At 46.4% G+C, this 12,909-nt stretch overlaps 1 protein-coding gene across 4 annotated transcripts in view; it reads left to right on the forward strand.

Moving 5' to 3' along the window:
• The window catches only part of garre1 (granule associated Rac and RHOG effector 1), a 210,029-nt gene that overhangs the window by 169,316 nt on the left and 27,804 nt on the right, over positions 1-12,909 (forward strand). For all 4 annotated transcript variants that reach the window (XM_072517783.1, XM_072517785.1, XM_072517784.1 and 1 more), the window contains 2 exons: positions 8,016-8,171; positions 10,820-10,917. In XM_072517783.1, coding sequence (XP_072373884.1) covers positions 8,016-8,171; positions 10,820-10,917 — 254 coding nt within the window. The remainder of the gene's footprint in view (positions 1-8,015; positions 8,172-10,819; positions 10,918-12,909) is intronic.

Raw genomic sequence — 12,909 nt, forward strand, 5'->3', positions numbered from 1 at the left:
GCAGTCCACGTGCAAATACAGCAAGACCTGGATAATATCCAGGCTTGGGCTGACTAGTGGAAAGTAATATTCGTGCCACACAAGTGCCAGGTAATGACCATCTCCAATAAGAGAGAATCAAACCATCTCCCCATGACATTCAATGGCATTGCCATCGCTGAACCCCCCACAATCAGCATCCTGAAGGGTTACCATTGACCAGAAACTGAACTAGATCAGACATATAAATACTGTGGCTACCAGAGCAGGTCAGAGATTAGGATTTGTACGGCGAGTAACTCACTTCATGACTCCCCAAAGCCGTCCACCGTCTGCAAGGCACAAATCAGGAGTGTAATGGAATAATCGCCACTTGCCTGGATGAGTGCAGCTCCAACAATACTCTAAGCTCAACACCATCCAGGACAAAGCAGCCGCTTGATTGCTCCCCCGTCCACAAACATTCAAACCCTCCACCACTGAAACAATGGCAGCCGTGTGTACCATCTACAGGAAGCACTGCAGCAACTCACCAAGGCTCCGTAGGCAGCACCTTCCAAACCCACGACCACTACCATCTAGAAGGACAAGAGCAGCAGATATTTGGGAACCCTACCACCTGAAAGTTCACTTCCTGCACCTGGAATACCTTCCATGGGAGTTCACTTCTGCATTATCACTGTGGTCTACCTCCCACCTCAGGCGGAAGTGACGAAGGTGCTTGATGAATTGTCTCCCGCTATAAATAAAAGTGAAACAAAACACGCGGAGGCCTTGTTCGTCGTGGCCGGGGACTTGTACTGCCAAAGTTCCGCCAACACATCTCCTGTCCCACCAGGGGCGCCAACATCCTTGACCACTGCTGCACAAACATCAAGGGTGCCTACCGATCCATCCCCCGACCGCACTTTGGAAAATCGGACCATAAGATGGTGTTCCTTCTTTTGGCATACAAGCAGAAACTTAAGTGGGAGAATCTGGATAAGAAGGTCATGCAATGTTGGTCCGAGGCAACAGAAGAGCTCCCACACAACTGCTTGGACTGGCCCATATTCAAGAACTCCGCCACCAACCTAAACGCGTATGCCACCACCGTCACAGACTTCATCAGCAAGTGTGTAGAAGATTACGTGCCAAAGGAGGTAGTACGTACGTTCCCCAACCGGAAACCATGGTTTAATCGGGCGATTCACTCCCTGCTGAAGGCCAGGTCTGAGGCGCTAAAGATAGGCGACCTTGACCTACACAAGAAATCCAGGTACGACCTCCGCAAAGCCATCAGGGATGCCAAGACACTACTGAGCTAGAGTCACAGACTAACGACACGGACTCTCGTCGGTTGTGGTAAGGCTCAATCAACATAACGGGCTGCAAAGCTGAGTAGAATCTTCAGCAGCAGCGCCCCCCTCCCCGATGAACTCAATGCGTTCTGTGCTCTGTTTGAGCAGGAAATCATCAAAGCGTTCTGAACTGCCCCAGCAGCCTCGGACACACCCAGCTCACTGTCACAGCCTCTGAAGTCAGATCGGCCTTCCTGAAAGTGAACCCTCAGAAAGCAACGGGTCCTGGCGGAGTCCCTATTCGTGCAGTCAGATGCTGCGCTGACCAACTGGCGGGTGTGTTTGCGGACATCTTAAACCTCTCCCTACTCCGTTCCCACCAGCTTCAAGAAGACCACCATTGTACCGATGCCAAAGGACACCCAGGCAACATGCCTCAATGACTACTGTCTGGTGGCCTTGACATCGATCATTATGAAGTACTTCGAGAGGTTGGTCATAGAACATACAGTGCAGAAGGAGGCCATTCGGCCCATTGAGTCTGCACCGACCCACTTAAGACCTCACTTCCACCCTATCCCCGTAACTCAACAACCCCTCCTAACCTTCCTGGGCACTAAGGGCAATTTACCATGGCCAATCCACCTAACCTGCACATCTTTGGACCGTGGGAGGAAACCGGAGCACCCGGAGGAAACCCACGCAGACACGGGGAGAACGTGCAGACTCTGCACAGACAGTGACCCAACAGGGAATCGAAACTGGGACCCTGGCGATGTGAAGCCACCGTGCTATCCACTTGTGCTACCGTGCTGCCCTTATGTGTCATGAGACACATCATCTCCCAGAATGCTTTGATCCATTGCAATTTGCATAACGCCACAATCGGTCCACAGCAGACACTATCTCCCTGGCCCTTTATTCATCTCGAGAGCATCTCAACAACAAGGACTCCTCTATCAGACACCTATTTGTTGACTACAGCTCCGCTTTCAACACCATAATCCCAGCCAAGCTCATATCAAAACTCCAAAACCTAGGACATGGCTCCTCCCTCTGCAGCTGGATCCTTGACATTATGACCTATAGACCACAATCAGTAAGGATAAACAACAACACCCCCTCCATGGTAGTCCTCAATACTGGGGCCCCGCAAGGCTGTGTACTTAGCCCCCTACTATACTCCCTATACACACATGACTGCGTGGCAAAATGTGGCTCCAACTCCATCTACAAGTTTGCTGATGATACGACCATAGTGGGTTGGATCTCGAACAACGATGAATCAGAATACAGGAGGGAGACCGAGAACCTAGCGGCATGGTGCAACAACAACAACCTCCCTCAATGTCAGAAAAACGAAAGAGCTGGTCATTGACTTCAGGAAGCAAAGTATCGTGCACACCCCTGCCTGCATCAACGGGGCCGAGATGGAGATGGTTGACAGCTTCAAATTTCTCAGGGTACGCATCACCAACAATCTGTCCTGGTCCACCCACATCGATGCTATGACTAAGAAAGCACAACAGTGCCTATACTTCCTAAGGAAATTCGGCATGTCCACATTGACTCTGCCCAACTTTTATAGATGCACCATAGAAAGCATCCTATCTGGCTGCATCACAGCCTGGTATGGCAACTGCTCGACCCACGAACGTAAGAAACTACAGAGAGTCGTGAATACAGCCCAGTCCATCACACAAAACTGCCCCCATCCATTGACTCTGTCTACACCTCCCGCTGCCTTGGGAAAGCGGGCAGCATAATCAAAAACCCCTCCCAGCCGGGTTATTCTCTCTTCCAATCTCTTCCATCGGGCAGGAGATACAGAAGTCTGAGAACACGCACTAACAGATTCAAAAACAGCTTCTTCCCCGCTGTTACCAGACTCCTGAATGACCCTCTTATGGACTGAACTGATCTCTTCACACATCTTCCCCACCTAGTGGTACTGCATTCCTGTAAGCTTCACCCGATGCCTGTGTCTCTGTATTTTCATTGTGTATTTATTGTATGTCCTATGTTTTTTCATGTATGGAACGATCTGTCTGGAGTCAGTCCAGAAGGTAGTCAAGAAGGCATACGGCATGCTTGCCTTCATTGGCCGGGACATTGAGTATAAGAATTGGCAAGTCATGTTGCAGCTGTATAGAACCTTAGTTAGGCCACACTTGGAGTATAGTGTTCAATTCTGGTCGCCACACTACCAGAAGGATGTGGAGGCTTTACAGAGGGTACAGAAGAGATTTACCAGGATGTTGCCCGGTATGGAGGGCATTAGCTATGAGGAGAGGTTGAATAAACTTGGTTTGTTCTCACTGGAACGTCGGAGGTTGAGGGGCGACCTGATAGAGGTCTACAAAATTGAGGGGCGTAGACAGAGTGGATAGTCAGAAGCTTTTTCCCAGGGTAGAGGGGTCAATTACAAGGGGGCCTAGGTTTAAGGTGTGAGGGGCAAGGTTTAGAGGAGATGTACGAGGCAAGTTTTTACACAGAGGGTAGTGGGTGCCTGGAACTCGCTGCCGGAGGTGGTGGAAGCAGAGACAATAGTGACGTTTAAGGGGCATCTTGACAAATACATGAATAGGATGGGAATAGAGGGATACGGACCCCGGCTTGGAGGACCGAAGGGCCTGGTCCTGTGCTGTACTTTTCTTTGTTCTTTGACTGCACGCAGAACAATGCTTTCCACTGTACCTTGGTACATGTGACAGTAAATCAAATCAAGTCATTCACTACCCTGACTTGGAAATATATTGCCGTTCCTTTACTGTCGCTGGGTCAAAATCCTGGAACTTGCCCCCTAACAGCACTGTGGGCATACCTACGCCACATGGACTGCACGGTTCAAGAAGGCAGCTCACCACCACCTTCTCGAGGGTAATTAGGGATGGGCAACAAATGCTGGCCAGCCAGCAAAGGCCATATCCTGTAAAATCTAATTTTTATCAATGTAACTGAAGCTTCCCATGCCTGGGACAAGTCTCATGAACCTTTCCTGTAGCCTTTCTTATAGCTTCACAGCCCTGCTAAAATATGGTATTCACTACTGGATGAAACACTCCAGTTGAAGCGAAACCAGTATTTTATACATAAACATTATCAGAACTTCCTTGTTGTTGTACTCTATGCCCCTATTTATAAAACCCCAGGATCCCGTATGCTTTATTGCTGCTCTCTCAACCTCTCAAGGGCAGCTCGGTAGCATTGTGGATAGCACAATTGCTTCACAGCTCCAGGGTCCCAGGTTCAATTCCAGCTTGGGTCACTGTCTGTGCGGAGTCTGCACATCCTCCCCGTGTGTGCGTGGGTTTCCTCCGGGTGCTCTGGTTTCCTCCCACAGTCCAAAGATGTGCAGGTTAGGTGGATTGGCCATGATAAATTGCCCTTAGTGTCCAAAATTGCCCTTAGTGTTGGGTGGGGTTACTGGGTTATGGGGATAGGGTGGAGGTGTTGACCTCGGGTAGTGTGTTCTTTCCAAGAGCCGGTGCAGACTCGATGGGCCGAATGGCCTCCTTCTGCACTGTAGATTCTATGAACTGAACCTGTCCTGCCACCTTCAATGACTTCTGCAGACATACACCCAGGTCCCTCTGCTCTGCGCACCCTTTAGAATTGTACCTGTTATTTTATGCTGTCTCTCTGCGTTCTCCCACTAAATCCTCCTGAATGAATCGCTTTGCACCTCTTTGCATTAAGTTTCATCTGCCACGCGTCCACCCAGTCTGCCAACTTGGCTATGTCCTTTTGAAGTTCTACACTGTCCCTTTTATTGCAGAAGTCTGTTGAGCAGCACTTTATCTTTGGAAGCCCATGTACACCACATCACCACATTACCCTCATCTGCTCTCATCAGAAAATCCAAGCAAGTTAGTTAAACATGATTTTCCCCTTAACAAATTTGTGCAAACCCACATTTGCCCAAGTGACTTAATTATGTCCATAATTGCTGCTTCTGAGCGCTTTCCTATCACTGAGGTTAAATTGACTGACCTGTAGCCACTTGGCTTATCCTTACCCTTATTGAACAATCAATCACTTCACTCATCACACTGACTCTCTCTACCTCTGCTTCCAACTGAGGGTCTCGGACACTGTTCTCTCACAGGCTCATTCTGTGGGTCACTGACAATGTTCTCTGACAGGTTCACTGAGGTTCCAGCCCTAACAAAAGCACATATCAATTTGCTAACCCTGCAGAAGAAAGTCCGGGAGACCCTGGAACAAAAACAAAAACCTCGGGAGAATATTCATCTTCACTGTCTGTACCCTTCCTGCTAATTTCAGAGGGCGGGCATTTCACTTATTCAAGTTGGCCTTCGCCCAATCCATCTGGTTAGAAAAGTTGATTTAATAATAATCTTTATTAGTGTCACAAGTAGGCTTACACTGCAATGAAGTTACTATGAAAATCCCTTAGTTGGCACATTCTGGCACCTGTTCGGGTACACTGAGGGAGAATTCAGAATGTCCAATTCACCTAACAAGCATGTCTTTCGGGACTTGTGGGAGGAAACCGGAGCACCCGGAGGAAACCCATGCAGACACGGGGAGAATGTGCAGACTCTGCACAGACAGTGACCCAAGCCGGGAATCGAACCTGGGACCCTGGCACTGTGAAGTAACAGTGCTAACCACTGTGCTACCATGCCGCCGGTTTCTGGAGCAAGGCCCAGTCATGGACCACCTGGATTCCCGATATCCTGTATCGCTGCACCTTGTACCTCTGTCCGCCGGTCCATCTTTTCCAAGGCTGCCCGAATAGGTGCCAAAGCCCCCTCCATTGCCTTCCCCGGGTCCTCAGTGACCACCTGCCGCTGCTTAAATGCGTCTTGCGTCTTGTCAAGAAGCTAGCCCACGTCTCAGTGGACACAGATGGTTCATTGTGCAGCAGAAACCTCCACGTGGTGTCCGCCCGTGCGTCGTGTCTCCCCCCCCCCCCGGTTGAAGCTTGAGGAACCTCTTCTGAGACTGATGCCGATCCCTTGCCTGACTTCTGCCGTGTGATATTTACCCGACATTACGCGTACGAGAGAGTCTTATTCTTCAATTCTTCCTTATTAGTTAAGGAAAAACCAATTTCCTTTCAAAGGTTGCCCATGCACTGGACAAAAAGGACCAAAATCAAAGTAGTCTGGTGGGAGCCATCGCGTGTGCGACTGCTCACCACATAGCTGCCACCAGAAGTCCCAGATTCAAGATAATTGACAACAAAAGCCGGGTTAATTGAGGCTAATTGTTTTTACAGTCAGTTGATGTGATCTGGAATGCACTGCCTTAAACGGATGGAAGCAGACTCGATAGTTACTTTCAGATGGGCAATACTTGAAAAAGAAAGATTTGGGGGCGGCGTTACTGGGATAGATCTTTCAAAGAAACAGCACAAGTGCAGTGGGCTGAATGGCCTCCTGTGCCACATGTCTCTCCAGACAAAGACATCTCCCCCCCCCACTGCAGACGTTTAGGCCACAAATAGGCCATAGTTATGTAAATATAATCTTTAAGTAGAGTGATATGAAGGAAAGTTCTGGTGAACTGGAGTGAAATTGAATGGAAAAAGGATGAATCACTAAGTGCATGGGAAACTCGCTGATTAAAGCATGCTGGAGATGTTTGTGGTCAGCCCAAGTGGTTTGGTTCTGTGGTTAATGGTCAGTTTAATAGATATTGTGCTCCTTATTTTCCACTCGTCCACAGGACTGACGTCAACATGCATTTTTAAAAACAGGTTTTTATTGTGCTCTCGTGGGGCGTGTGTTTGTGAGGCCTATCACACCTTCGCATTGCAGCCAGAACTCTGATATGTTACACAAACTCTCCACTGCAAGGGACAAATGGTTCTTGTTTTAATAATCCTTAATAAGGTTTCTGTATGAGATTGGGTACATTGCTTACAAATAGGTTGGAGTCTGGAAGATCCATTTGGCTCAAAGTACCTTGTCTAGCTGGGGGAAAACTCTAGCCACCGCCTGCCCTCACAGTTGGTACACCCAGCTGTTTTTAAGTGATGCCAGGGTTTTTGTCTCGACTACTCTGCTCAATAATTGCTCTGTTGTAATTCTCTTCCATCCACCCTAAATGTACCTTTCACAACTTATGAACCATTCTCACAATTTGCTTTACAGTCGTGCTATAGATTTATCCAGCTTATTGTCTCTTGTTGCTCTGTAAGGTCTTAAATCACCTCTCCACAAGACTGAAACATCCACAAGACTGAAACACCTAGGTTTTTCCGATCATTCCCCTCAGTTCGGCATCCCTGATGTTAGACATCAGTCACGTGTTGCTTGCTTGCTTGCACTTGCTCCAGGGCCAGTAGAATTGGACGCAGTTTGACCAGAGCGCTCTGCCATTTGACTTCCTGCTTGCCACTCCAGATCAGCCCTCTGCCTTCTTGATTGTTCCTTTGTAATGATTGTACACCAAGAATGGTTATGGTTTAGAACTTTCCTTTCCTGTTAGATTCTCTCTATTCTTTCAGACTACTTTGATTCCTTGGTGAAGTTGTTTCGGCACTGGTGACTTGCACAATGGTTGTTATTTGAGCTCCACAGTTAACGGGCTATATGAGGAAATGATTCACAGGCGAAGATGGTGCCGTCTCATCTCATTCTTCAGACTACCTTGGTGTTTTTGCAAACCTACTGTATTTTTCTCCTTAAACTGTAAAGGTTGATATTAAAGGGAGGGGATTTGTTTTAACGTGTGACTGTTATACGGAAAGCTCACGTGGCCGTTGTTTGCTTCCCCTTGCAGCAAGCCATGGTGCAGCTCATCAAGGAGGCAGCTGGACAGAATGAAGTCTCCCCGCGCGATGAATCTCCGACAGAGATACTCAATCAGGTCTGCCCATCCACCTGGCGTGGTGCCTGCAAAACTGCTGTGCAGTTGCTTTTTGGACAGGCAGGATTGGTAAGTGACTGCAGTTTACCTTCTGTTACGGTCGGTATTGGAAATGGCACAATCCATAGCCCAGTGGCTGCATTGGGCAGCAGCTGTGCCATGGAGTGGCTGGGTGAGGGTTTGCAAACTGTATTCACTGTATTCTACTCTTAACCAAACATCATCAATGAGAAGTAATCCTGTAAAAATGGGGTGCAGGAAGATCTGTAGGCCAGCCAATCTGGCCATTGTAATCCAACGCCCAGCATCTGGTTGAAATCACAAGTTAACGTGTTAACCATCATTCCATTAGCTGCATACCAGGGGGTGCACCAAGAATAACACATGATCCTTCCACCTTTAGAATTTGGGTCTGTATTCTTCAACCCATGGGACTTTTGTTTAAATCTAGTCCAGATTGATGGAACATAGGAGCTGGAGTAGGCCATTCGGCCCATTGGGCCTGCTGCACCATTCAGTTAGATCATGGCTGATTATCTACTTCAATGCCACTTTCCCCAATATCCCCATATCCCTCTGTCATCAGTTTCCACAAATCTATCAATGTCTGCCTTGAACCTGCTCAATGATTGAGTTTCACAGTCCTCTGGGATAGCGAATTCCAAAGACTTGCCTCTGAGTGAAGAAATTCCTCCTCATCTGGGTCCTAAACGGCCTTCCCCATATTCTTAGATTATGTCCACCGGTTTTGGATTTGCCAGCCAGGGGGAACATCTTATCTACATCTAGCCTGTCGCCCCCTGTAAGAACTTTGTAAGTTTCAATGAGGTCACCCCTTATTCTTAGAAACTCTGGTGAATACATACCCAGTCTCCTCATAAGACAATCCTGCCATCACCGGGATTCGCCTGGTGAAACTCCATTGCATCTGTCTGTGGTAAGTACATCCTTCCTTTGGTAATGGGACCAAGACAGTGCACAGTTTTCCAGGTGTTGTCTAACCAAGGCTTTATATTACTGCTGCGAAACATCCATGCTCAGGCCAAGATATGATTTGCCTTCCTAATTGTTTACTGTACCTGCATGCTAGCTCTTAGTGATTCATGCACAAGGACACTTCCCAACCACTCACCATTTAAGAAATACTCTATCTTTGTGTATTCTACCGAGTGAATAACTTCGCACTTATTTACATATTCCATCTGCCACAATCTAGCCTATTCACTTAACCTGTCCAAGTCCTCTGGAAACCTTCTTGCATCCTCCTCAAATTTACATCTCCATCGAGTTTGATGTTATCCGAGAATGTTACTTATAGCATTGATAAAGGAGAATTAATGCACATAGTGTATTTGATGTTATCAGAAAATTGGGAGATATTATAATAGATCCCCACATCCAAATCATTTATATAGATTGTGAACAGCTGTGGACAAACACTAATCCTTGTGGTACCCCACCAGTAACAGTCTGTCAACCTCCGAATGGTCCGCTTAATCCTACTCTCTGATTTCTGTCTGTTAATCAATTCTCAATCCATACTAATATAGTTCCCCAATCCCGCGCGCTCTAATTTTATTGACTAACCTCTTGTGTGGGACTTTATCAAAAGCCTTCTGAAAATCCAAATACACGTATGTGCATTAATTCTCCTTTATCAATGCTGCAAGTAACATTCTCAGCAAACTCAAGTTTGTTAAGCATGATTTTCATTACCTATATCTATGTTGACGCTGCCCAATTTTAACATTCTTTTTAAAATGTCAAGTCATCACTCCCTTTATAATAGATTATAAAATTTGCCCCACTACTGACTTCAGACTAACAGGTTTGTAGTCCTCCATTCTCCCTCTTCCTGCTTAAATAGTCGGGGTGACATTTACTACTTCCCAGTCTACGGGAACCGTTCCAGAGTCTGTAGAATTTTGAAAGATTAACCACCACTTCCTTCTCGCTCTCGGAAAGTTCAATTGGTCAGGGGATTTCATCAACTTTCAACCAAGTTAACCTTTCAAGCATTACCTCTTTATTAATAATATTGTCGTATCATTATTGAGTTGCGGAAAGTTTTTTTCTGAGGGTGATGAGTCTTTGGAACTCTCTTCCTGGATTATTTGATTTGTGTTGAGTCAGGGTTGGAAGGTCCCTCGATTTACGTGTTAACACTGAAATCTCTGAATTTTTAAAAATGGATTTAAAGTACCCAATTCATTTTTTTTTCCAATTAAGGGGCAATTTAGCGTGGCCAATCCACCTACCCTGCACATCTTTGGGTTGTGGGGGCGAGACCCACGCAGATATGGGGAGAATGTGCAAACTCCACACTGGCAGTGACCCAGAGCCGGGATCGAACCCGGGTCCTCGGTGCCGTGAGACAGCAGTGCTATCCACTTCCCCACCGTGCTGCCCAAAATCTCTTGAGTTAAACAGGAGAGAAAACGATCAAGACCTTTGAACTATCAAAATATCCATAACCAGCAATGTGTCTGTGTGCCGGCTGACAATCGGGTAAAACTTTCCCCACTCTGCTCAATACACTCAGCAGATTGGTCGCTGGGCGGGATGATGAGCACTTGTAGTCCAGGGAGGAGAGAAGTGGGAGAAAATTAATGAAAATTACTTGTGCAGAACTTAGATTCATCAATAGAGTGGGATTTATTCCTCCCCATAGGCCAGTGATTGGAGTGATGTTGCTCTGATGTTTGTTTTATTATCAGGTGGTGGTGGACACAGCGCAAATTGAGAACAAAGAAGCTTACGCCCCACAGATCAGCCTGGAGGGCTCCAGGATCTTGGTTCAGGTCCCTTCAACATGGTAAGTGTAATTGTTTTTAAAGGGTACAATGGAAGTGATCGCTGACTTGTCCATCTCAAAGGAGCAGCGAGAACTCTCAGAGACACGTGCAGAATCGAGCCTTTGGAATATCAGTTCACAGCTAAGAGCTGCATGATGGATTTTTTGGTGTGTGCCCCGCTTTTCGGGACCAGAATTTTGGCTTCAACACCAAACAGGTCTTAGGCCATGTGCAGCATTGGTTAGATATGAAGAAAGCTCCCTCGACACTGCCCTAGCCACATGTCCTCAGTCTCTTGCCTGGCAGTTCCCAGGCTAATAATCCTTTGACTTCTTAGTGAGATTGTTAATTTGAGGCCTGAATTAAGATTGAAACTTCTTAGGGTGGCACAGTGGTTAGCACTGGGACTACGACGCTGAGAAGCCGGGTTCGAATCCCGGCCCTGGGTCACTGTCCGTGTGGAGTTTGCACATTCTCCCCGTGTCAACATTGGTGATACCCCCACAACCCAAAGATGTGCAGGGTAGGTGGATTGGCCACGCTAAATTGCCCCTTAATTGGGAAAAGAAAAATAAGTGGGTACTCTAAATTTTTTTTGAAAAAAGATTGAAACTTCTTTGACAGTCACTAGGGAGAGGTGTCTTTAATCCAGTCTGTGTGGGTTAGGTTTAAACCCAGATGCTGCAGCTGAAAGATCTGTGTTTGACACTCTTTCTCTCCCGCATGCTAGGTTTCTGGTTTAAGGGGAGAGTGCTTGCTAATGTATGGAATGTTTGAGCTTTCATAACATTGACTATGAATAGAATGGTGAGATGTTGGCTGCAGGCACACTATATACGCAGTATATGTGGTGAGCAAGTTATTTCTTTCTGGGCCTGTTCACTACTCTCCACATTCACACAGACTGAATTGAATCATTACACAGATGGTGCTAATGAAAGCAATCAATGGCTTATTAAGTTTTCTGGGTTGTAACGTTTGAGTTCAATATGTTGCCCCACTTAAAATTCTCTTTGGACTTTAATGAGTACTATTTGCTGCAATTTTCTATAACGCCAGAACTAACATCAAATTATTTTTTCTTTGTCTTATCTCCTGAAGGCTGAGACTTGTGCTGGGGGTGGGATAAACATTCCCCCTGAGTTTTATTTGAAATGTCCGGGTGATTTGTTTATATGGGGGGTTGGTGTCACTGAAAAGGGCCGACTCTGCGCAGCCTTTGTAGGGACTGTTACTGTGGGGCGACACAGCTTAGAGGGAACATTGGTCCAGAGAGCCCCTCAAAGGTGACCACGGCTGATTTGTGGGTCTTGGTGCAGATGCACATGCCTGATCTGTGAACTCCTTCATTGTAAACTTTCTCCCTGTGGATTGACTATTAAGGTAGAACTATAAATTACACTGCTCTTTAGTGTTTACAATTCAATATGACTTATGGCTATTCTGTAATTATATTGCGTAAACACTTGTTTCAGTCCTTAAGTTTGCTTGTAATTTCTTGGTTTTCTACTTTAACAGAAGAGATAACCCATTTAAAATAAGTGGGTTACCTTTCAGCATCTGTGGAGAGAGAGTTAACATTTCGAGACCAATATGCCTCTTCTTCGTAACTCGAGAAAAATAATCATATTGGACTCAAAACTCTCTTTCTCTCTCACACAGGTGCAGCAAGACTTGCCGAGTCTCCCAGCACTTTTTATTTCCCTTTCGGATCCCCAGCATCCTCAGTATCTTTGTTTCTATTCTAGGTCAATACCACTATTTAAATAGGGATTTCATATTGATGTGTTTGTAACCCATGTTATGGAGTGTAATTTCTAGACCTATTAAATCAGTGTTTTTGGTCTGCATGTGACAGGTACTAACACACCAGTCCTGCGTAAGTCTGCTTCACTATTGATAGTGGGAGTTCTTTCAAATCTCCCAAGTATTTTGACACTCATTGAACAGCGGCGACTTCACTGGCTGAAGCACGTTTGCAGAGTGGAAGACCGATGCATGCCCAAGGATTT

Source organism: Scyliorhinus torazame, chromosome 10 (assembly GCF_047496885.1).
Source record: "Scyliorhinus torazame isolate Kashiwa2021f chromosome 10, sScyTor2.1, whole genome shotgun sequence".
NCBI lineage: Eukaryota > Metazoa > Chordata > Chondrichthyes > Carcharhiniformes > Scyliorhinidae > Scyliorhinus > Scyliorhinus torazame.